At 49.8% G+C, this 26,031-nt stretch overlaps 1 protein-coding gene across 5 annotated transcripts in view; it reads left to right on the forward strand.

Moving 5' to 3' along the window:
• SH3PXD2B (SH3 and PX domains 2B) overlaps positions 1-26,031 on the forward strand; it is a 103,194-nt gene that overhangs the window by 54,424 nt on the left and 22,739 nt on the right. For all 5 annotated transcript variants that reach the window (XM_046667582.1, XM_046667579.1, XM_046667583.1 and 2 more), the window contains exons 5-8: positions 8,079-8,170; positions 15,969-15,994; positions 20,803-20,937; positions 24,470-24,574. In XM_046667582.1, coding sequence (XP_046523538.1) covers positions 8,079-8,170; positions 15,969-15,994; positions 20,803-20,937; positions 24,470-24,574 — 358 coding nt within the window. The remainder of the gene's footprint in view (positions 1-8,078; positions 8,171-15,968; positions 15,995-20,802; positions 20,938-24,469; positions 24,575-26,031) is intronic.

Genomic DNA, 26,031 nt, shown 5'->3' on the forward strand with positions numbered 1-26,031 from the left:
TTAATAAGCTCATAAAGGTGTTCAACATCATTAATCATAAGGGCAATGCAAAACAAAGCCATTATGAGATACCTACACAGCCATTAGACTGGCTGTAATCAACATAACAGACAAGACCCAGAGTGGGTGAGGATGTGGAGGAACCAGAGCCCTCATTCTGGTGGGGAGTATGATGGAAAGCTGCTTTGGAAAACAGTTGGGCAGTTTCTTAAAAAGTTAAATTTACCATATGACCACTCTTAGGTATGTACTCAAGAGAATTGAAAACATGTCCACACAAAGACTTGGATGCAGACGTTCATAGCAGCATTAATCATAATGGCCAAAAATTGAAAGCAATCCATATGTCTATCATCTGGTGAATAGATAAAGAAAATGTGGAATATCCATACAATACAATATTATTCGATAGTAAAATGCAGTGCAATACTGATAAATGTTATAAAATGGATGAATCTCAAAAATACGTTGCTAAGTGAAAGAAGCCAGATGCAAAAAGACTATATACTGTATGATTCCATTTATATGAAATTTGCAGAAAAGGCAAATTTATAGAGACAGAAAGCAGATCAGTGGTTTCCTGGGCCTGGGGGCGGTGGAAGCAGAGATCGACTGCAAATTAGGTTGGGGGAAATTTTTGAGCTGATGGAAAAGTTCTAAAACTAGATTGTGGTGATGGTTGCACAACTCTGTAATTTACTAAATATCACTGAATTGTGTACTTAAAATGGGTGAATTTTATGGTATGTAAATTATACTTCAATAAATCTGTAAAAAAATTTAAAGGGGGCAGTGTGGGCGTAGATGACCTCTCTCTTGGCAGGGGACGTCGGGGAAGGGTGGAAAATCATTCATGATTGAGGGTCTTCTCTTTGCCAGACGTGACCTCATTTCGTCTCACCGATAACCTTGAGAAGTATGTTGTATTATTCCCATTGTGTGGATGAAGAAGTGGAGGCCACCAAACTTCCTCCCAATGACTGTATTGGAGCATTTGAGAGTTGAACCCAGGCACTCATGTGCTGCTGATGGCCTCTCTTAAGAAAGTAAAAATTCAAGAGGCCAAAATATTCAAGCATGTATTTCAGAGGCAGATAAACTCAGGCTCTTCTCTCCTAAGGGCATCTGCAAAAAGGGGTGGGGTGAGGGGCAGGGACAGTCACTCCAGCACAGAGACACCACTGCTGCCTCCCGGCTTTCAGAGCAAACCTCAGATCTTGTCTTTGTCCCTTTCCAAACTTCTAGAGCCTGAAATACCTTTGTCCATTCCCTGCTGGCAAGACCCTTGGGGTCACCCTGCCCAGCTGGGAAGTTCCTGCTTGTATCTCCCCCAGAAACTGTTGTCCTTCAGCCCAGAGTATGCTATCCTGCTTCCTCCCCCGCCCACCCAACTTCTCTCCAGAGTCACACTTCCTCACACCTGGGGCTTCACGAACCCCTGGACATTTGATTTGAAAAGGGAAGTTTAAAATCCTGAAGTGATAAGAGATGGCAGCGGCTGCCTGCATCTGGCTGATGTTTGGCATGTCAGAGTTCATGAATGCGCCTGGATTAAGCACAGCGAAGAAACTGCTCATGTTATGTGAGCCACATGGAAGTTACCACCCCCTGCTATTAATGCATTGTAAGAAGCAGAATGGGTATTCGGGGTTTTGGTTGGCCAGATTCCTTGGGCTTGGCTTCAAGGGAACCGTCTTCCTGGAAGGAGAGGAAACCATCCCTTTTATCACAAAGTCTGAAGTCTTTTGTAGACCGCGTAGGCTTTCACATGACACTTGGGTATCTGTTATCGACATCATTGTGGGCTGACTTAAGCCAATTTAATTTATCACCATTAGCTTTATTTTAGTAGAAATTGGTAATCTCCAATAGATAAAGATAGATAAGGGCTGTAGATATCCTGAAACCCAGCTACCAGGTGGATATTACAATGGAAGAAACTTTCTGCTCCACCAGACCTATTATAAAGTTATGGTAACTAACATAGTATGGTGGTCGCACAAGGACAGACAGACCACTTGAAGAAAGCAGAGAATCCAGAAGCAGACCCCTGTGTATTTGGACACTTTGACGCTGACAGAGGTGGCCTTGCAGATCATTGAGGAAAGGTTGGAGTCCTCTGTGAATGGGTATCCATATGGGAAAAAACAAGAAGGATAGCTAACCCCCACCTCACACCACACATGTACTCATTTCCAAGAAAATTAAGGACCTCAATGTAAGAAGCTATGCTATAAAAAGTTTTAGAAGATTAAAAATAGGAGGATGTCTTCATAATCTTTAGGTATAAAGGGATTCCTAAAGACACAAACAGGCCCAGCCACAAAAAGATTGATTTATTTGAGTATATGAAATTTAAGAATTTCTAGTCATCAAAAGACATGATGAAAACAAGACTCCGCCAAATCCTGCCACACATTCAGCATTTATTACCCAGCGGCTCCCTAAACAGCCTCTCAAGTTGTTCTGTAAGCTCATTGAAACACCAGCTGTCTGTCTGACACTGCTTTGCATGAAAGTTTCCTCGAGACAGATGCCACATATCCTAGTGGCAGGATCAGCTGATCCTAACTGTGGTCTGACAGTCAAATCCTCAAGAAGAGGTGGAACCCAGAGGATTTGGAATCCGGGACCCGGGACCCCGTTCTGAAGGATGTGCAATGCTGGGCTCGCCAAGTTCTGTTTATTCAAGGGCCTGAGCGTCTGGGAACACCCCTGTTTTTGGCAGTAAAGAAAATCATTTCTAACAGCTGTTAGGCTGGTGAATAACAGCTATGGGGTTGGTCAGAGGTGAAGTTAACTGAAGCCCCAAAGTATGAAGCAGTCTTTTCTTCAGGGAGGCCCCATGGTTGGGGTCTTTCACTTCTAAGGCACTGATTCCCAATGATGGTACTTTGCATATTAATAACCATCATTAGTGAGTAGCTTAAATCTGACACACACACACACACACACCTATGAGTGTGCATGCCGATGCCATGATATTTTAAACTGTAGGCAGTATAATAGCAGTGTTTACCAGACTCCAGCCACTTGAGACCTCCCTTTAAGATTTTTATCATATCTGACCACCTATATTATTATTAATATTTTTTAATTTAACTCACTTTTTAACTTCTTAAAAAATATATATTTTAGAGGAAATTTTATATCACAATTGTAATATAAAACTGGTATCACATGCCATAAAAGTAAAAACAGAAACAATGAAACAAAAACAACAAAAAATGTTTTGAGATCTAGCCAGCTGCTGCTGCCGCCTGCAAGGCTCTGTGGAAACGGTCCTGCTCTCGGGAAACAAGTTACAGAAGTGTTTCTTCCAGGAATTTTACAGTTTTAGGTCTTATTTTCAAGTCTTTAATCCACATTTTGAGTTGATTTTTGTGGACGGTGTAAGATAAGGGCCCAGTTTCATTCTTCTGCGTGTGGCTAGCCAGTTTTCCCGTCACCGTTCGTTGACGAGACTGTCCGTCCCCCATCGTGTGTTCTTGGCGCCTCTGTTGAAGACACTTGACCACGTGCATGGATTTTATTTCAGGGCTCTTGGCAGTGATTTCACAGATATGACACCAAAAGCACAGGCAACAAGAACGAAAATAAACAAGTGGGACTACATCAGACTAAAAACCTTCTGCACAGCAAAGGAAATAATCAACAGAGTGAAAAGGCAACCCACAAGATGGGAGAAAATATTTGCAAGTCCTGTATCTGAGGGGTTAATCTCTAAAATATGTAAGGAACTCATACATCGCAATAGCAAAAAAGCTAAAACCCAATTTAAAAATGGGCCAAGGATTTGAATAGATATTTCCCCAAAGAAGATATACAAATGACCAACAAGTATATGAAAAAAGGCTCAGTGTTACTAATCGTCAGGGAAATGCAAATCAAAACCACAATGAGCTATCACCCCACACCTGTCAGGATAGCTGTTTTCAAAACAACATCAACAAGACAAGAAGTATTGGTGAGGACGTGGAGGAATTGGAACCCTTGCGTTCTGTTGGTGGGCATGCAAAATGCAGCTGCTATGGAAAACGGTATGGAGGTTCCTCAAGAAAATTAAAAGTAGAATTTCCATATGATCCAGCAATCCCCACTTGGGGGTATTTATTCGTGGGAATTGAAATCAGGATGTGGAATTGATATTAACGCTCCCGTGTTCATTGGAGCACTATTCACAATAGCCGAGGTGTGGAAACACTCTAAACGTGGTTTCTCCGTATGATGGAATACTATTCAGCCTTTAACAAGAAGGCAGGTCTGCAATATGTGGCAGTGCGGGTGGACCATAAAGACACTGTGCTGACTGAAATAAGCCCATCACAGAAAGGTAGAATCCTGCGTGATTCCGCTTACATGAGCTGTCTAAAACAGCCAAATTCATAGACTCAGAGTGGGATGGTGGTTGCCAAGGGCTGTGGGGACAGAATGTGGGGAATTAGTGATCAACGGGCATGAGGTTGCAGTGAAGCAAGATGAATAAGCCCTAGCGATCTGTGTACAACAGCCAACAATACCATACTGCGCACTGAAAAATTCCTTGAGGGTAGATCTCACGTTAAGTGTTCTTACTATAATAAAATAAAGTTTTGAAAAAGAAAGAGAAGTGTTAACTCTCTGGAGCGTTCTTCTTTAAGTTAAATTGGATTGGAAAAAAACCTGAGGAAACCCAACCTTTCTCCCGAGCCAAGGCGTCGTCATTTGATGTCATCCCCGTGCTGACTCTGTCATCACCCCTGGGAACCAGTTCACTGTTGTAGTTGGTACAGTGGAGACAGCCAAAGGGTAAACGTCCGTTTATCAAGCAGCTGGTATATGGTGGAGACCCGACAGCCACTTTCTCACTCATTCTGTGGCACCACCCTCCGATGTGGTGTTAGTTATTTCCACTTTACAGATGAGCACACTGAGGCTCCTAGCTGTGATGGCGCTTGGCCAGAGTCGCACAGCTAGGAACCCACAGCCAGCGGCGGGAGCTGGGGCTGTCTGACCTTTTGTCATCCCCCTGATCAAGCAGGACCTGCTCTCCTCCCCTCTCCTTTCATCCCTCCATCCACCATCCACATCTGGCCAAAGGGCCAGGATTCCTTCCGCGGCAGAACCAAGTTTTCCTGGAACTGTAGTTCTTTGTCTTTACTGACCAAACCCAAGACAATTCTAGAGTATTTCAGAAGCAGTTTATTTCTCTGCCCAGGTCACGTTTTCATTGCTAGCCTGTCCTTCCAGAAGGAAAGGAGCAAAGATCTAAGCCTTCAGCCGCCTTTTGTTAGTAACCCGGCTTATTTTACCGTTTGGCAGTTTGGTCTGGCTTTCGCTTCCTAGGAATTCCACAAAACAGAAGAGAACTTGGCATTGCGGGGAGGTTTCTGAGGACCACCTTGTGCCCACCCTCGCTGGTCCATTCGAGGCCTCTGCCCCTTTCTGCAGGGAGTGCCCTGCGAGTCCCCTCTAGATAGAGACCGTGGCCTCCTCGGGGCCCACCCGGCTCTCCCCAGACGGGCCACATGGCCACGCACAGGCCTCTGTCTTGTGTCATTAACCCAGCGGACACTTCTCCCCAGTGTCCGTCTCCCCAGCACTGTGTGGACACGCAGGGAAAGGGCAGGAGGAACAGCCGCACGCCCCTGCCCTCTGGATTCAGGCTGGAGGAGTTGCGGTCGGTCAGCCCAGGGCCCTCAAGTCCAGTCACTGCACCAGAGCCTCCGCTTGCCCGTCTCTGAATGGGCCAGCGCTCCCAGGACGACGCGAGGTGATGCAGACAAGCCCGTTCAGGAGCCATGGAGAGCCAAGCCGACAGAGGACGTGTTGTCACTGCGGTCTGGGGCGAACTGCGGGCTAGCTGCCCCCAGAGCCAGTGCACCGCACCGTCCGGCATATCACCAGCCCCTTCACTACATGCTTCCTCCTGCAAGAGCTGCAGGATTTCAGAGGACAGAGAGGCCCACAGGGGGCCCCAGGACAGCAGCTTGTCGTGGGCAGGAGGGTGAATACTCGCGGCTCCAAGCCAGAAAGAGAAGGGGGTCAGAAGCCGGAGTGGGGGAGGGAAGTGCCTGCTCTCTCCCCACTGGGCTCTCTGCCTCCGGCCTGGAAAAAGCCAGACCCTGGGGATTCCCTGCAGAGCAGGAGCTGCTGCAAGGCTCGTACAAAAATCAATAAGCCACAAACACCGGGCCCTTCAGGTCAGCAGCCTTCACCCACAAAGGACAGAGAATGGACAGTGACCAGGGAAGGCACCTTACTAAAGCACGTCCACCCCCTCACATGTGGTCTTCTCCGTTGGGTCTGGGGTGGTGGCGTCTGGGTTTAGCTTCAAGTCAGAGCCTGACTCAAAGGCCAAGTAGGGTCAGCAGCCCAAGTGACCATCAATAGATGAATGGGTAAACAAGATGTGGTCTGCACATACGATGGAATATTATTCAGCCTTGAAAAGGAAGGAAATTGCAACACATGCTACACCGTGGATGAACCTCTGAGGACATTAGGCTAAGTGAAAGCAGCCAGTCACAACAGGACAAACACTGTGTGATTCCATTCATATGAGATACCAAGAGCGGTCAGATTCGCAGAGACAGAAAGTAGAACAGCGTCGGCCAGGAGCTGGGGAGGAGGGTGGGAGTTTGTGTTTACTGGGCACAGGGTTTTGGTTTTGCAGGGTGAGAAGAGTTCTGTGGACGGGTGGCAGTGATGGCTGCACAACAGTGTGAATGTACTTAATGCCACTAACTGGACACCTAAAAATGGTTAAGATGGTAAATTGTAGGTTATGTGTATTTTACCACAATTAAAACTTTCTAAAGATTGGAAGAATAAATCACGTAGGGTCAAAACACCCTGCGGCCCTGTAAAAGGTGCCGCACTGGAGACCCCGTCTGTCACGCCACTGGTCCGTCACAGCCCGGTGGCAGGGCTGGAGCATCCCTTGGTGGAGGGTGAGCTTTTAGAGACTTGTTATCCAGAACGTACAAGACACGTCTGTCCCACTCCGGTCTCGCACTCAGCATGGCAGGAAGGCACGCTGGGCGCCAGGGAACTGAGGCCTCTGCGGAGAGCGCGGCATCCGCCTCCCTCCGCAGTGTGCGCTGGGGCTGAGGTGGCTGGCGGCGTTGCCTGTGCTGTTGAAATCAGTGCGCATGCACAGGCACTTTCCCTGCACGGAGGTTTGTAGTAACGTGTGTGAGTAAAACGACTGCTGTGCTCGGGTCTGCGTCCTCGGGGCCTGGGGGGAGGGGCGCTTAAGGAAACATTTGTTCAACTGAGCTGTTTATTCATTATGGAGCCATGTCTTAGTTTCATATCCTTTCACAATTAGGAAAGGATCTCATATTCTCTCCTATTTGGCACAGAAACCAGTGTGGTTCTTGGCACAAAGAAAATGTCCCTTGAATCATTGTTGGTAGATAAGCCGGCACGACCAATGCCTCGTCCCACTGTGTGCCCTCCACCCGCCTCCTCGTCCAGCCCATTGGCAGAGTCACTTGAGGCTCCTTTGACGGATGCGCTGGCATGGCAGATTAACCTGGCCTCGAGCCGTGGGAGATACCAGGTGTCTGAACCCCTCATCACCCTGGGACCTTCCAAACTCTACCTGAATCACAGAACAGTCCCTTCCTTTAATACTGCAGATCCGTGAGGTAAGACATGCAGGCGTGTTATCACAACCTAAATGTCCACCGGTAGGCAGCAAGTTGAATAGAGTACAATACATCCAATATCCAATAAAGCAGACACCCAATATCCAGTGTAGACGATGTTGTGGGGGAATAATGACAGGCCATAGAGTTCATAGTGTATTGTTTTGTCTAAATATGCATATGTTATTTGTCCAAATATTCCTGTAATATACGTGTATATATACACACTGTGTGTGTGTGTGTCTGGTCCTCAAACCAGCAGCAGCGTTGTCACCAGGGAACTTGCTAGAAGCATGCATTCTCAGGCTGAATTAGAACCTCCGGGTGGGGGCCCAGCAGTCGTGTTTCGACAGCCCCCGGGTGGTTCTGCCGCAGGCCCGACTCTGAGAAGCCCTGGCTCAGGGCCTTCCTGACGCCCTGTCCTTTCTGCCTGTGTCTTCCCAGGCCCTGATCCAGCTGCCCCCCTATATCTCTCAGTGTGACGAGGTGCTGCAGTTCTTCGAGACGAGGCCTGAGGACCTGAATCCCCCCAAAGAGTAAGTTGGTTTGCGGACCTCCCCAGAGCGCCCTCACCGCCTCCCTTCTGCCGGGCTGGCCCAGGAGGAGTTGGAGGGAAGCAAAGTGAGAATTAAACTGGATCCCGCGGACTGAGCCCCTGCGGGTCCTCGCTTCGTGTAGCCCTCGCAGTCGCTGTAAGTGGGTAACGATGGCGGAGTTCTAGAGGGGAAGAAGCTGGCCGAGTGTCACTTCTGGAGTCCCCAAGCACGCTGCACTCACCCGAGCGTGTTGGCACTAAGACTGAGCCCAGGAGGCAGGGGCTGTGCGGTGACTCGTCTCGGGGCCTCATCCACGAGGGGCGATGTGCTCAGGACTTTAGGGATGTGAATGAATGAGTGACCGAAACCTGCTCGAGGTCCCCTCACTAGTGAGTGACGGGACCAGGATTTGATCCTGGTCAGCCGGGCTCCAAAGCTGTCCAGAATGTCCACGCAGCCCCTGCCTCCCTCTTTCTTCTCCCTGCACAGACGGCGAGCTCTCCCAGATGCCTGTCAGTGCATATCCCCGGCTGCCCGGTGCCCATCACACCAAGCTCAACACTCCCTGCCTGCCGGCCCTTCCAGACCAAGAGCTGATAGCACCAGCAGCCCTGCCAGCATGAAACACTGACATACATGCACAGGGCCTTTATAAAAGCCCCTTTTGGGGAAAGACAATCATATTTGTCTGCAGAAAGAAGGGATCTGGCTAATGGAGAAATCATAATTGGAGGAGGACACCAGCTCACTCGCTGGTGCTGGGGCCGTCCTGGGGTCACAGGAGCAAGAGCTGCTGGGGTTTGGGGTCCATTTGGGCCCCATCAGGAAGGGCTGAGAATTGCCAGCCTGGCTGTGTTACGGGAGAAGTGTGAGTCCCAGCTCTGACCTCAGCCTGTCCCCACACAGCGCTAGGAGCCCAGGCCTGTGTTTGCTAGACAGGTGCCGTGTGCTGAGCACGTGGCGTATGTTGAGCTAGAAAGGCTCCTGTTGCTTGTTGGAAATAAGTCTGTTAAAGTCACAAAGCTTATCTTTAAATAGACCCGTAAGGAGAAAGCATCAAAGAGTTTTGACAAGTGAAATCAGGCCGTTTATATATACACAGCAATGTGCAGAAGCAAGTTCAGAGGTCACAGATAGTTGATCCCTCAGGACTAATGGTTTAGCTACACAAAGATGAGTAAACTTAACTTTCTGCAATAAGCATGTTCCAGTAAGTACTGTTTCCTGTGACAAGCACGGAGTGCGGGCACACAGCTTCTCAGAGCCAGCACGCAGAAGCACGGCTTTAGAATTAAGGAAGACGTTCCATAAGGGATAACAGGAGACTTTTTGAATCAGAACCTCACAAGGGAATGTCTTCCCAACATGTGAATTAAAAAAAAAAAAAGATACAGAATAGGTATAAATCCGACAATGAGCCTTCAGCCCGGCCTGGCTAAGGTTTCTGTTCTTGCTGTTTTTAGCATTTGTGTCTAGACATTCCCCAACTTTTATCAACTTAACAAGAAATGGTGAGATATTCTCAAAACACCTTTGTCTACAGTCTTCCTGGCTTCCTGGTCAAACTGCCACCTCAGGCTTGTAGCCTCTGACTTCAAGTCTAATTTCTAGGCGAGGCCAAGCAGACTGTGATGCTGACAGTGTTCAGTTTCCACTCCGTTCTCTCACAGAACTGCCGGGCAGGAGCTGTCGTTCCCATCGTACAGATGAGGAAGCTGAGGCTCAGAATAGCGAAAGAGGCTCGCCCAAGGCCACGCGGTTTGGAAGAGGTGGGGGGAGATTTCCCCAGGTCTGCCCGAGCCTGGATCTAGGTTCTTTGCAGCCTGCACGTGTCCCTCCCAGGCTCGAGAGAAAGGGCCTGGTTTGCGACTGGGGACACCTGCGTTCAAATCCTGCCTCCACCACTCATGGGCTGCACAGCCCTGGGCCTCCCTCAGTTCGCCTCTGGGCCTTGATTTCCCCCCATGAGAAAAGGGGATGGCATCACACTTTAGGCTTACGGCAAGGATTGAAGGGCCACCATAAGTAAAGATTCCAAGGACTTGCCAAGTGCTCGGAAGTGTGGCCTGTGGTGTTTTTCCTCTCTGACCGCCCAGCCAGAGCTGTTTTTACTCCAAGAGTCGATCAGGGTGTCCAGCTCGACAGATGCGTGGCAGGGGAATTGCCCGACTGCTTCCAAGCTGGACGCACAAGGGCAGTGCTTCTCGCCCCGTGCCTCCGTCTCCTCTTCTGTGAGGTGGGCCTGCTGACACCTCCCTCGCAGCCATGCCTGGGCGTCAGTGGAAGATGTACAGAGAAGCGCTTGGCAGGTGCTCTACAAACCTAGCCTAGTGTCCTCGGGCAGAAGGAAGGAGGAACCCCACCCCCTGAGGGGGGACCTGAGCTTGGTGTGAGTTCCTTGGGCCGCAGGGTTCAGTGACATCTAGATTTTCTCCTACCTCATCCCAGTGTCCCAAGGATCTTAACTTTGGGGGCATCCCAGACCTTGGAGAATCTAGTAACAGCCTTCTTCCTTCTCCTGGGAAGAATGCCCCCAGTTTCAGGAGGTCCTCAGTTGTGCCAAGTCATGGACCTAAGGTTAAGAACGGTGCCCTGGCGCCCCTTCTGAATGTTAATGCCAGGAGGTCTCTGGTCTCCTGCCCGGTGAGGGTGAGTGAAGTGGGTCCCCAGCCTCTGAGCTCAGACCGGCTTGTGGACACAGATGGGAGAGAGCTGGGCCAGGGGCAGCCCGCTGTGAGCGAGAAGAGTCTGGGCATCTTCAGGAAGGAAGGAAGGATTCTCAGGGATACAGGGTGGGAACCAGCCCTGGAGAGGAGCTGGGATGTTAGCTGGGCTGTGCGGTGGCTTTGTCATGCTCTCTGGTGGCCACGATCTGGCTTTCCCTGCTTGCTTGCTGACGTGGGCTCGTAGAAGAGCGCAGGACCAGGAGTTCTAGCCCTGGTGCTGCTCCCAGACAGGAGTGCCGACATCTTGGTCCCTTGGGCACCCAAGTGTCAAGGGCATCGTGTTTGATAATTCAAAGGATAGACCTTTCCCCCCAGTTCCCCAGAGTTTTACTCTGATGCTTTTAAGGAGCATCCATTTCCTCACTTATTAGAGGGGAATAATGCTAATACCTACTTGTCAGGGTCACGGTGAGGCTTGTGTATATAATGTGGGAAAGACTTAGCACAGAGCCTGGCGCATAGTAGGTACACAGCCAGCTTTCACAGCTCCTTGGAGCCAGCTTTCACAGCTCCTTGGCTGTCAGGGTCAAGACGCTCGGGTTTTCCTGTCTTTCGTGAGACAGTAAAAGAGAAGCTAATTGGCCTGTTTGATTTATTGTAAGTCTCTGGAAGCAGTGGGTACCACGTGGAGACGCTTGTTCCCATACGGGAAGGGAAGACCAGAGTCTTTCTTCGCAGGCCTTCCAGATGGCTCTCCCTCCCCCTACGTCTTAGGCAAAACCCAGCAAAGGCAGGGTCAGCTCATTCAAATGCCTTCATTCCCGAAGCATTTCCCGCAACTGCCACCCACGCTGAGCCCGAGAAAATCTGCCCAGTTCCTGCCTTCCAGTGGCCTGAGGGCTTGTGCGCGTTTGTTGAGCTAGAAAAGAGTCAAGCTGGTTGGTGTGAGAGAGTAAAAGGCTTGACTCCACAATAACCATAGTTGGAAGGGAAATATATCTTTGCTCATTATTTTCTGTTGATTTTACTGTTTTTATTATTAGTTTGTGTAGGCTCTTTAAATATAAAGGAGATTAGCCTTTGCCGTATTTTTGCCTTTTATTTTGCATTTATATTTTGTTTCTAGATTTTATGAGGTATGTAAGTTTTACATTTTTGCAAAGCCAAATCTAGTCACCATTTTTCAGTTGTGACTTCTCCCATTGCGTTCAGGTGACAAAGGGCAGTCACCATTCAGACCCGAGATATTTAATTTTTTTCAAGTTGATTTGTGGTTTGAGTTTTCTTTTCTTTTAATATTTACTGATTAAATCAGAATTCATTAAAATAGAATTCATTTTGATGTATGGCATGTGATGAGAATCTAAAGTTTTTTTCTAAAGTTGGAGCCTCTTGACTAGCTATAAGAAAACATTTTTTTTAAAGATTGACACCCGAGCTAACATCTGTTGCCAGTCTTCTTTTTTTTTTCTTCTTCTTCCTCCCAAAGCCCCCCAGTACATAGCTGTATATTCTAATTGTAGGTCCTTCTGGCTCTACCATATGGGGTGCCACCTCAGCATGGCTCGATGAGCGGTGTGTAGGTCCACGCCCAGGATCTAAACCCATGAACCCCTGGGCCCCTGAAGCAGAGTGCGTGAACTCAACCACTCCGCCACAGGGCCGGCCCCTATAAGAAATGTTATTACTCCCTGCTTCATTGAAAAACAAAGACCACCACACCCTGTAGTGCTTAATGATCACTGGCCATTCTTCCTCGGGAAGAATCCAGAGAAAACTAGCTCCTGCGCTCAGGAGGCCTCTACACTGGTGAGAAAGGCTGCGTGAACACATGGATACGTGTGTGCGTGCAGGCACACGCACATACACACAAGTAGAACATCCGCTAAAAATAAAAAACACAGCCTAGACTGTACCAAAGAAAGCAGAAAGAGCTGACGTAAGCTGACCAGCATCCTGCTGGAGTGGAGCATCTGGTTCCAAGAGGCTTCCTGGAAGCAAGCGGAAGGTTCTAGTCTCTCTGTCCTTTCCCCACTGTGTGGCCTTGAACAAGTGACTTGACTTCCCTGAGCTTCTGTTTCCTCATCAGTAAAGGGGGCACAGCTGACCTTGCTCGCGTCTTAGTTGCGAGGATTGAGCACCGTCCTCTCACCTGGGATCGTGCCTGGCACACGGCAGCTGCTTCCCCAGCGATGCCTTCCTGGCTTGAAGCCAGGCTGTGAAGGGGAGGAAGCAGGGAAGGTGAGAACGCTGCCGAGGGCCGAGGGGCGGCTCTGGGGCCACAGCAGGCAGGCTCAGTGGGTCCTGGGTTGTTGGCTTAGAGGAATGGACATCGAGGTTGGCTGCTCGGTGGGGTTGGTTCCTTGGTCCTGAAGCTCGTGCCCCAGTGAGGGCTTGAGATGGAAGTTGGGGTCTTGCCCAGCAATCTCTAGGGAGAGAAGTAATGGCTTCTAAATGGTGCTGTTCGGGGAAGGTCTTCGCTGCCGTGCGCAGAAAACTTGGGACCACCTGAAGCCTGTCACACAGAGAAGATGCTGTGTGTGCTTGAGCCCACACGGCTGCTGCCACTTGAACCCAAGAGCCCCCTGCCGCCCCTAAGCCCCCTCCAGCTGGGACAGCGGGACCCTGCAGGGCGTGTGGCAGGGCAGGAGCCGGGACTGTGGGTGGCCCGGAGTGTCTCGGCTGCAGGCCTGGATGGCAGCTGGGGAAGTGGCGCTTCGTGTTGAAGCAACTTCCAGGGACCTTTGTCCGTGTGTCTTGGAGCCAGCAGCTGAGAGGGGAACTTCACCCACAAGACAGTGCAGGGTGTGGTCAGGGGCGTGGGCTCCAGGCAGGCTTCCTGGGTCCCGATCCTGGGCGCGGTTCTTCACCTCTCTGGGCCTCAGTGTCTCCATCTGTAACATGGAGTGGCCCTCGAGGGCTGTTGTGAGGACTCAGTGCGTCACGCCAGGTACAGCACTCTGATGGGCCCCTGGACAAAGTGAGCGCCGGTAAAGGGGAGCGAGGGTAGTCCACTGTTACCTTCCCCCACACAGGGGCCAGGACGTTTAACCTCACTGGGTAAGGCATCACGACCGAAGGACCCAGCCCAGCCCTGGGCCAGGCCCCGCTGCTCCTCCCCAGACGCACAGGAGTGCAGCCCCGGACTCCAGGGGTTGGCTCAACTCCCCCACCCTCTCCCAAGGCTACACTGAAAGCATTATTATATGGTGGTTAATAACCCAGACTTTAAATCAGACACTGAGTAGACATTTCTCCAAAGAAGATACACACGTGGCCAGTAAGCATATGAAAAGATGCTCAGGGGTCAGCCCTGTGACCTAGTGGTTAAGTTCGGCGTGCTCCACTTCTGCGGCCTGAGTTTGGTTCCCAGGCGCAGACCTACACTCTCAGCGGCCATGCTGTGACAGTGACCCACATAAAAAAATATAGAAGATTGGCACAGATGTTAGCTCAGGGCAAATCTTCCTCAGGGGAAAAGAAAAAAAACAAGAAACGAAAAGATGCTCAACGTCATTAGCCATCAGGACATGCAAATCCAAACCACAGTGAGATACCACTTCCCACCCACTAGGATGGCTAGAATAAGAGAGACAGACAGCAACAAGTGTTGGTGAGGATGTGGACAAATTGGAACCTTCCTACGTTGCTGGTGGGTATGTAAAACAGTGCAGCCTCTGTGGAAGAGAGCCAGGCAATCCCTCAGATGTTAACCTCGAGTTGCCATGTGACCTAGCAACCTCCTACACAAATACCCAAGAGAAATAATCATCTATGTCCACATAAAACTTGTGTGCAAATGCTCATGGAAGCATTACTCACCATAGCCAAAAAGTGGCAGCATCCCAAATGCCCGTCAGCTGATGGGCAAACAAGGTGTGGGTTTTCCACACAACGGGACGTTATTCAGCCCTAACAAGGACTAGAATACTGATACCTGCTGCGTGAAGGGGCCTTGAGAACTTTATGCTACATCAAAGAAGCCAGTCACGAAAACTCCCCTCTTGCGTGATTCCGTTTATAGAAAATGTCCAGAATAGACAGATCATTATGACAGCAAGCAATCAGTGGTTGAGAGGAGTGGGGATGGGAGTGAATACTAGTAGGTATAGGGTTTCTTTTTGGAGTGATGAAAATTTCTGGAATTAGATAGTTGTGATGGTTGTACAACCTTGTGCATAGACTAAAAGCCAGTGAATTGTACACTTGAAAAGGACGAATTTTATGGTATGTGAATTATATCTCAATTTTTAAAAATTAGACCTGAGTTCAGGTCCTAGCTGTGTGACCTTGAACAAGTTACTTAACCTCTCTGTGCCTCATTTTCCTCCTCTGTAAAATAGACATAAAAAGAGTACTTGTTTCTTAGGGTCATTATGATAGTAAATGAGTGAACTAGAAGTGCCTGGCAGGGTACTAGCACGGGGTAGTAGCATTTAATGATTACCAGCTAACGTTGCTGTTGGCACACCTGCCTCAGCCCAGCCTCCTGCCACCTCCCTTTTCTCTTTATAACACTGGAAAGCTTTTCACTAATGAGATAATTTGCTTAAAAGTACTTCATAAACCTGATTTGTCACACTGTATTCGTAGTGCGGTTGTATTTATAAACTCTGGAGTGGTTGACACATGTGAGGCAGTCACTAGTTGTTGTTCCATGTGGATTCTGGTTGTGTCCCTCGTGTCACCAGTGCGAGGTGTGCTGTGTTCTCTGCTATCTGGACTTCTCCGCTTACCGCTTACCACCGAGCGCCGTGAGGGCTCACGGGACCCAGGAAGTGGGGCAGCACCTCCGCTGGGCCTGACGAGGTGGGCTTCAGGCTCAGGGCAGTGTGGGGGCCTGACTCCATTTTCACACTGCGTGCTCCCCTCTCCCTACCCCACCCCTCTCAGGACCCTGAGGGGAGGTGCTGGTCCCCAGGGCGCCAGAGCACTTATCAGACAAAGGGAGAAAATTAAGAGGAATTGTTTGTTTTTTAAGAAGTCTGGCTCCTTGGGGCTGGCTTGGGTTTTGTTTATTCACTGGAGATGTTGTGGGATGGAGAATCTCAGTTTCCTAAAGGAATGACTCCTGTCAACACACAACAGGTCTGACTCATCACTCTTTCCCACCCCCATTCTTTCCTGTACAGGGAGCATGTTGGGAAGAAGAAATCCGGTAAGAATACTTTCCATTTTCTCCTGTTCACTCAGTGCTCAGCATACCCCTGGGAGCACCTTCGATGTGCCAGGCCCTGGGCACTATGTTGGGATACAGCTATGTGGGTGGATAGATGCATGGATGGATGCATGAATGGGTGGATGGGTGCATGAGTGGATGGATACATGGGTGGATGGATGGATGCATGGGTGGGTGGATGGATGCATGGATGGATGGGTGGATGCTTGATTGGTTGATACCCCACTCTGTTTCCCGAAGAAAGCATTGGAGGTTGTTTCATCTTGTACCTAAATATTACCCAGTGCGTGAGAGCTGGTGTCCATCCCTGAGAATGCCCCAGTGGTATAGGGGGACAGACAGCTTCCTAACCATGCTGTAGGGTGTTAAATGGCTTTGTTCTGCTTTAGACAAAGGAATGTGGGAGCTCAGAGCTAACAGCATTCTTCTCAGGTGGCGAGAAGGGGTCACAAAGCAGGGACCCTGGGTCTTGAAGTGCGCGCAGGAGCCTCATAGACAGGGAGGAGCATTCAGGGCTGAGGGCGAAGCACGCAGGCTGGGAGGTGTGAATACACAGTAAGTCACGCCGACCGATTGGCCGTCCTCAGCGCCAGGCCCACCTCCACACTGCCTTCACTCGGCCACGGTTCTGGGCAGTGACAACTGCTGTTTCGGGCACCTCCCATACTCACTTCCACTCTCCCCGAAGTCAGCTCTCTTCCTTCCTGACACTCTTCCCGTTTCCGGGACATCACAACCCTTCATCAAGAGCCATTATGGAAAAAGAGAAGGTGGGAACTGGGTGTGCACAGAGGGACGATTGCCTTCTCACAGGCCTGCGGTCGATACATGGAGATTCACAACCACCTGACTTTTTCTTCCCGAGACCCAAGGTTGTCCCCACATCTGCAGCCTGCCTAGCCCTACCACACCTGGAGCCAGCGTGGTCTTCAGAGCTTCCGGAATTCTAAGTTCTTTTATTTATCTGGGTCTCCAGGAAGTTTGAGGGGGTTGATGAGAATGTGGGGAGAGGGTAGCCGAGCAGAGATTCCAGAAGTGAAAAAGGGCCTCTTTTCATGGGCCTCAGTTCCCTCATCTGTAAAATGGGAATAACAACAGTAATCCACCCTGTAGGATTATTATAGGATTTGTAATAATAATATGTATAAAGCCCTTAAAACAGGGCCCCGAATGTCGTGAGGGAGATATGTTTGCTGCAGTTTTTAGACTACTGTTAATTCAAAGGACATAGGTGTCCCTGACCAGCGTCAGTAGCAATTCCAAATTCAGCAGCTCTGGTCCCTTTGCTGCCCACTGGGTACGAGGCCTGTGGTCAGCTTTACGGGCCCAAGGGCCGGTCTTGCAAGGAAGAGTGGAGAGAAACTGGGTCTCTGCCTCAAGGCGTGGCATCTGAAACGAGTTCCGGCCTTTCCCAACCGGGCTATTTACAGCTCCACCTGCTGTTTTGATAGGTGCTGGCCGGAGCCATGGCATCCTGCTAAAGCTGCAAATAGTCCTTGAGCCCTGGGGGTAATGACATGTTTCTTAGAAAAGAGCAGAGAGGAGAGGAGCGGCCCTTGGGCTTGATGAGGGGACTGGTGTGGAAAGGAGAGCAGAAGCTCTAATTTGTGGTGACCACTGTTACCTCATTCACCTGCAGTGAGCGAGACGGATTCATTTATAGTTCTGCTGCTCGGAAAATAGCATCTCTCTTCATTCAGACTAAGAGCCCATGCTGGGGTTAGCCTTATTTTTAATCTGACCTTTGAACACTTCCTTTATGTTAGAACCAGGCTTCTTGATTGAATTTAAAGGGAATTAAGGTTGACAGCCCGAGCCCTGGAATTCTGTGCCAGAACTCTGAGTTGGAGAGGGCTTATCTGTCTGCAGAATTTCCCAGTCGTGGCTGGCTGGCTGGCTGGCTGACTGGCTGGCTGGCTGGCTCCTGCAGACTTTGGCTAATGTGGTCTCAAATTCTGCTCATCCTGCAGGAAAGAAATCCTCCCACCAAAATTTAACAGGTCATGAGATTATTTAAGGAGCATCTTTCTTCCTGACTTTTCTATGCTTACTGAAGTATTCTCTCATTTACGGACTCTTTCAGCAAAACTGGCCGTCTGGTGAATTGCTAGAAAGAAAATCCTACTTTACCATTATTCCTTGTATTATTCAGCTCGGGGTGCCGTGGCAAAATAGTATAGACTGGGTGACTTAAACAGCAGAAGTGATTTTCTCCCAGTTTGGAGGCTGGCCGTCCAAGGTCAGGGCGCCAGCACGGTCGGGCTCTGGCGAGAACCCTCTTCCTGGCGTGCAGAAGCCGGCTTCTCGCTGTGCGCTCCCATGGCGGAGAGACAGCGAGAACAGGCTCTCTGGGGTCTCTCCTTATAAGGGCGCCAATCCCATCCCACCGGGGGAGGGGGGCGTAGTCATGGTGACCCATGGGGAAGGGAAGCACACTGGCCTCAGACCACCTTCTCCGTCATCTCTTCTTTCCTTTCACACCCGCTGCCACACGCCACTGCACAGGAGTCTTTGAGCCAGGTGGACCTGATTCAAGTCTGGCTTTGTCACCAACCAGCTGTGGGATCCAGGACAAGTCACTTGATATCTCTGCGCCTCTGTTGTTGTCTATAAAGTGAGGGTGGCAGTACCACCTTCCAGGGCACTGTGTTGAGGTGGTCTTTGTGTCGTGCAGCCTGTCGCAGGCTTTCACGTGGGGCTGCTTCCCTGCCCGCCTTCCGAACCTCGTCCGACATCTTCTGTCTCTTTCCTCCCTTCTCCTTCTCTGTTCTGCTCGTGCTCTCCCCACCCATGCAGGGTGCAGGGTTGTCCAGGGGCCCTCCCCAGCTCAGGCGCCCTCCCATTTCCCTCCGTTACCCTCAGCCGGGAAGGGTGAAGGGCCAGAACATGGTCACAGAGCCGAGAAGTGGTGACCCCCCCCCCCCACCCAGCTACAATGCCCTGTCTGGTTCTCCACGTCACACACTGAGAGCTCCTGGTTCTGACAAAGGGCATTTGTGCTGCTTCTGAATGCCAGAGGCTGGGGTGCAGTGGTGTGCTGGTATAACTGCTTCCCACCCAGCTCTCTGATGGAAAGCCCTGCTTTGTAGCATTTGCCCATTTCCGTGGTATAAATGCTCCCACAGTGGCCAGTTTCAAGCTACCAGTAAGACGCCACCCAACAGAGTTGGGAAGAGATGCACAGAATCGGCTCAGCGTGAGCGACTCGTGCATACCACTCCACTGCTGGGCGTATCCGGACGCAGAAATGTGGGGTTTCCTGGATCTTACAGTTGTTTGTGGAAATAATAGGAGGGAATATTTTGAATCAGGACTTTCAGAAAACCAGGCCCTTGTGGCCACAAATGTCAGGCTGCCCTTCCACCGCTTCCAGCCTGCTGCTCTCAAAGTGCTGTCCCCTGCTCTTTGAGTGCTGAACTCAGGTGGCCCCTCTACATTACCCGGATTCTGCACTATCTTTCATTTATGTATCAGCTATGTCCTGGTGCCAAACCAGGACCTCACAACTCCAGGGAGCGCCATCCACACTGCGTCCTGTGGACGCGGCCTCTCCTGGAGTGCCTGTCCCTGCTGCCCGTGCCCTGGTCCAGAGCTGCCGTCCTCTCTTGCCTGACAACTCTGTGGCCTCCATCTCATCTCCTGCTTGCTTTCTTGCCAGTCTCTAATCCATTCTCCTTGTGGCAGCCAGGATTATTTTTTTAAAGATGTAAATCTTCACTTGCCGTTCCCTTCTTAGAGCCCTTTAGTGGCTTTCTACTTCAGGTTAAAGAAAAAATCCAAACTTCTTGCCTTGCCCAGCAGGCCCTGCCTGCTCTGGCCCATGCCCCCTGTGTGACCTCACGCAGGACCACTCTGTCCTCACTCACTGGGCTTCAGCCACCCTGGCCTCCTTCCAGTTCCTGGAAGACTCCAAGCCCTTTCTCATCTCAGCATCTGCCAGCACTGTTCTTTTCCCATTCTCCTCATGACTCCTTGTGTCTCAGGTCTCTGTTTATGTCATCTCCTTAGGTGGTCTTGCTGACCACCCCATTAAACATAGCAGCACTTTTTCTTGTTTATTCTTTGTCTGGCATCCTGGTTGTTTCCCATAATGCATCTGTTAAAAATTAATACTTATCTTACCCTATACACTTAGTGATGATATATACTAGTGTATGTGTCTGTCTCCCCAACTAGATTAAGTTACTTGAGGCTGAGAATCATATCTGTTTCATTCATTGTAATACCCCAAGCACCTCATAGAGTGTCTGGAACATCATTGTTGACTTCATGAATTAATAGATGGGTGATTTTGGGTGGATGGATGGATGGATAGATGATGGATGGATGTTTGGTTAGATGAATGGATATTTAGTTGGATGGATGATAGATGGGTGTTTGGTTGGATGGATGGATGACAGATGGATGTTTGGTTGAATGGATGATGGATGGATAGATGTTTGAATGGATGGATGGATGGATGATGGGTGAATGAATGAATGGATGGATCAGTGTGAATTAATGAACTCTCCCACTAGGCTGTCAGCTTCTGCAGGGCAGGTCCCATATCTTAATCATCCCTTAACCCCCAGTGCCTAGCACAACACCTGCACAGAACAGGAACTTAGTAAATGTTGATGGTTGAGTGAGGAAATGAATGAAAGAATGGATGGATGGGGGGACTCTGAGACAAGTCCTGTGACGACATCTTTGTCTATTTGGAATGTCCTCCTGACCCACCCTACTCCCCCACCTTCACACATAGGTGGTGGCCAGATGTGACATCTGATAGGGTTTTGTATCCACAGGGGGTGACCTCACCTCGGTGGACCCCATGGTCCTGGAGCAGTATGTGGTAGTGGCAGACTACCAGAAGCAGGAGAGCTCGGAGATCAGCCTCAGCGTGGGGCAGGTGGTGGACATCATCGAGAAGAATGAGTCAGGTAGGGGACCTAGACCGACTCCCTCCCCGCCCTCCACTGTCACCAAGCCCCTGGGACAGGAAACACTTGGAAATGCAGAAATTGCAATAGCCAGTCCAGGCTGGCCAGTTTCCACAGATCTGGCTGATGACCTTCTAGAAAGCTACCCCAGTTTGATCACGGTGCTCGAATATCCCACTTGGTCACAACTCGCTGGCATCCTGTTGGGTCAGGTATTACTGATCTATTCTGAGGTTCACATTTCATGAACATTCCTTCTGCCTTCAAAGCACTTGGAGACACGGAGTCCAGCATTCCACTGGAAATTGGCTGCTGATTTGCCTTGACTACCATGAGAATCTTGGTGAAGGCTCCATCGGCTGTGAGTTCTGGTAGGACAGACACACTGCCTCAGCCCAACTGCCATCACCGGGACCACTGGTCCTGTACACAGGCCAGCACAGAATGCAGTATGATCTGGACACTTTGCCCAGCTTTCCATCTGAATTCCCCATTTCACAGCCATCCAAGTTGCTTCGTCAAGGTTGATGCTTCAAAGATTAATTGAGATAATACGTAGACAGCACCTACACCTCTGTTTGGCACACAGTAGGTGCTCAAAAATGTGGGTTTCTTTCCCTTTTGCCTCCCTTAGCCACAAAGCAGCCGTTGCACCATTGAAGGCGAAGAGCAGGAAGCAGGGGATGAGTGGAAAGGAAAAAGTGGTATAAACCCACTGGCTTTGTTATGGCTCACGTGTGACATTGGCTAATAATATCATCAGCGGGCCAATCTCTGTGATACCCCAGTGGCTAATTAAGGTCCAACAAATAGAAGAAAGACTATGTTTCCAGCAACATTTGGATCATGTTGCCATTAGTCATGAGATCGGTATTAGCCAACCAAAAGTCCTTAATTACACAATGTAGGAACTCTCACCCTGCTTCTCAGCTGGAGAGACCAGGACTCTAAGTGACTTGATCGCTCACTCAAGATCTTGCAACAGGTTGCCAACGTGGAATTCCAAACCAATTCCAGCTGGCCCTAAGGCATGTGACTGCCTAATTCCTGGGATTGAGTACATGCAGATTATGTGGGGTGGCTAGGATGCACCGTGGGGACTAAAGAAGGGAGTGCCCACTCCCCTGGGCCGCTTGCTTGAGTGAAGTCAGGACGAATGTCCTGCCAAGAGGAGTCAGCATGGGTTGCTGGGGACAGGCCTGGTATGTCCAGAGGGCAGCAGCGAAAAAAAGTGTCACAAGGTCAAATGTTCAAATGGCCAACAAACTGGCAACATTTATTTTTAATTATATTTTACTTACCCAAGTAATGCATGGATACATTCTTCTTAAAACCTAATGATAAAATTAGCATCTGTTTCTTTTACTAGCTTCAACCCTAGCCTCCTTTCCAAACCCCAGATAGCTCTTCTGTCGGTTTGATATGAATCCTTCTTGTTAATTATATACACACACCATGTGTGTGTGTGCGTATACATATGCATATATACACACATACATATAAAAACATACATACCTGTAGATATGCACACACACATATTTCATGTGTGTATATATAATTTTGTAGGGTTTTTAATCCTGGTGGTATCATTCTAAACATTTTGATCTGCAACGTGCTTTTGTTTTAATCAACATTTAGCTCTTATTCTTTTAACATCTGTATACTGTTTGACCTGAATAAGCCATATTTTTCTCTAGTTTGAACAGTTACTCTGTGTGCACACTGGTGAGCGTTTCTTTAGATTAGATACCAAGAAGTGGAACTGCTAGACCATAAGATACTCCTATTTTAAATGTTAAGGTACTGCCAAATTACCTGCTTCCAAACTGTGGCCATGCCGCTTGGCTCTCCCTCCGGCAATGCCCGTGGCAGTGGTACACATGGCTAAGAGCTGAGGCTGTGACGCCAGCCTGTGTTCAGATCCTGGCTCCACCACTTTCTCTCTTCGTCACCTTGGGCAGGTTGCCACCCTCTCTGAGCCTCGGCCTCCTCGTCTGTAAAATGGGGCAGTGATAGCACGCAGCTCAGAAAGCTGTTGTGAGGATCCGGTCAGTAGTGGGGATGAAGCAGTGGGACAGTCTGGCATGTCGTTGCTGTCATTGCTGTCATGACAATTTTCTTCTCCCCCACACAAACACCTGCAAATACGAGTCCTTAGGAAGGCATACAACATATTTTCTGATTCCTGATTTCCCACGGATTTATCAACCCCGTTCATTCTCACACACCCAAGTTGCCGGTCACCACAATGTGTCTTTGACAAGGAGCATCTGGTCAAGTAAAGCAGAGGTGGCTTCCGTTTCAGGGAGGTCAGAAGCGAAGCCCTTGCTGTAGGACCGGAAAGCTTGCTCGAGAGCCTGCCCCTTCCTTCTCCTCTCCTTTGGGGTCTCCAGGGCTTGGAGGTGTGATTTTGGGGAGCAGATCCTGTTTGTTCCTCTATGTTGTACAGAGCCATTGGGCTCTGTGTTAATTTCCTCTTGCTGCTGTAATCAATTACCTCAAATTTAGTGGCTTAAAGTAACACAGATTTACTAGCTTACAGTTCTATCGGTCAGAGTCCAAATGGGTCCCAACGGGCTAAAATCCAGGCATTGGCAGGGCTGCGTTCCCTCCTGCAGGTTCTGGAAAGGATCTGTTTGCCTTTTCCAGCTTCTCGAGGCCGCCCACATCCCTTGGCTCGTGGCCCCTTCCTCCGGCTTCAAGGCCTGCAGTGTAGCACCTTACTGTGCCTTTCTTCCAGGACCACGTCTCGCCACTCTTCTTCTGCCTCTGTTTTCCACATCTCAGGGCCTTGTGGTTACATTGGGCCCACCCAGATAATCCGGGATAATCCCCTATTTGAAGTTCAGCTGGTTTGCAGTCTTAATCCTGTCTGCAGCCTTCATTCCTCTTTGCCACATAACTTAACACATTCACGGGTTCCAGATTAGGACGTGGACGTCTTTGGGGGTCATTATACTGCCGCTACAGGCCCCTTCAAGCCGTTTCTCTAAGGAGGAAGGGCCTGAGTCTGGGTGAGAGTTCTCTCAAGCAGTTGCATCTGCAGCCAGACTTACCTCGAAATGAACACATGCAAAATCAGTGTCCCCCGTAAGTTATTAGGGGAGTGGCTTCAGTGCCAGACAGCCATGGGTGCACATCGCAGCTTGGCCACAGCCGTGAGAACTTGAACAGTCTGCTCACCTCTTGGAGCTTCAGTTTCCTCATCCGTGGGGTGGGCATGACACGTGAAGATCATACGAGATAATGCGAGTGAAGTGAGGAGGGCCTCACGCCTTGGTGAAGGGAGCTACGTCCTGTCCTCTCGTCATTCTGGACGGCCCTTCTCTCCCTGTCCAGACTCAGAGAGGGTTTCTCATTAGCCTGCCTTTGCCCGTTAGCAGTCAGCTGACGTGGGTGGCTGTGTTCCACCAACTGAATGGTGTCTTTTCAGCTCTGCCCTGAGCATTGACTCGCGTAGTGGCCGCATGAAGATATCGCTCAGGCCTCACCCTGGCCCGGCTGACATCCGTCTGCTCTCTCGTTTTCCCAGGTTGGTGGTTCGTCAGCACCGCTGAGGAGCAAGGCTGGGTCCCCGCCACCTGCCTCGAAGGGCAGGACGGTGTGCAAGATGAGTTTTCCCTGCAGCCTGAGGAAGGTAGGCTGGAGCTCGAGCCTCCACTGTGCTGGGAGACCTGTGCCGGCCATCGCCCGGAGCGGCCTCCTCACCCGGCCCCTCCCCTCAGCCTCTGCCTCCGGGTCTCAGCAGCTCGCTGGCTCAGGCTCTGGAGCCCATGGACCCGAAGCCAGGCCGTGGGGTGGGGCTAAGGGCAAGTCTGCCCTCTCTTAGGGGCCTTTGGGAGCCACGCAAGGCAATCCTGGCTGGAGGTGGGGCCCTGGCACCTCCATGGGACCCCACTATTCCTCCCTTGAATTATTCTGATGGCCAAGATGCTGGGGCTGCTTCTGGCTCATTTTCAAGACATCTGAAGCCATCTGTAAGATCTCTGCTCTCTCTGTTGGTTGAGTGGCCTGACTGGGCGTCAGGATTGGGGCTGACCCCCACCCTTCACCCACACACGCTTCCATGTCCTGGAGAACTTTCCCTTCATGGGCCCCAAGCGGGGATTCCTGCCGTCCCAGAAATACTAAGGCCCAAATGACTCCCTTTTCCCCCCAGAAACATTCCTAAAACCAGAGTAAGGGTTCATGTTAGCCAATAAACAGAAGGGTTTTAGAGCCAGACAGATGTGAATTTGCATCTCAGGTGTACCACTTACTGGCTGAGTCATCTTGGGCCAGCAGCTTAACCTCTCTGTGCCTCAGCCGCTTCCTCTAATAATGGAGGCGTTGATCTCTACATCATGGGATTGTGTTTTTTTTAATGAGATCCCATATACAGAGCACTTGGCAAAGACCCCAAACAATAAATAAGTAGGAGCAGTTACTGTTATTTGGCTGTGCCTTACGTGGGGTTGAATACTTGGGGCTTTTAGTCGAATGTTTTGAGAAAGAACAAAGCCACTTTAAGTATATGTTTATCGGAAAAGAGGGTGAGAAGAAGGGGGATCTTTCTGTGCTCAAAAGGTCAGCAAAAAATGTGTATGTGGTTTGGTATTTAGTTTGTTTTGGCCAGCACCCCTCAGAGTGAATCATCTGTTGCTTTGCTCTGTTTGTGGGGCCCACCAGCACGAGGGGCTGGGCTGAAACGGGATACTTCAAGAATCAACTCGAGTCAGGGGTGGTGGGGTACTGTGTGGAACCCTAACTCCCTGAGACAGTTATGATGACCACCACAGGCATGCCTCTTTAGGGGACCGATTATTATCCCCATGTTACAGATGAGGAAACAAGGTTCAGAAAGGTGAAGACACTTGCCCAGGGTTACACAGCTAGAAGGTAGGAGAGGAACCACATTTTCCTGAGGGCTTGTACATTTTTCTTCCCTCTGCTATGAGGGCTTCTCTCAGTGCCCCTAAATACGCTAGGAATAGAATTGTGTCGACTGAATGTCTCTTCACTTGAGTTTAAGGTTAATACTCAGGAACTTGGCTTTCCCAAGACACCTGGGGCTTGGCATAGACTCAGAAATAATTGCTCCTAAATGGGAATACG

This window comes from Equus quagga, chromosome 7 (assembly GCF_021613505.1).
Source record: "Equus quagga isolate Etosha38 chromosome 7, UCLA_HA_Equagga_1.0, whole genome shotgun sequence".
NCBI lineage: Eukaryota > Metazoa > Chordata > Mammalia > Perissodactyla > Equidae > Equus > Equus quagga.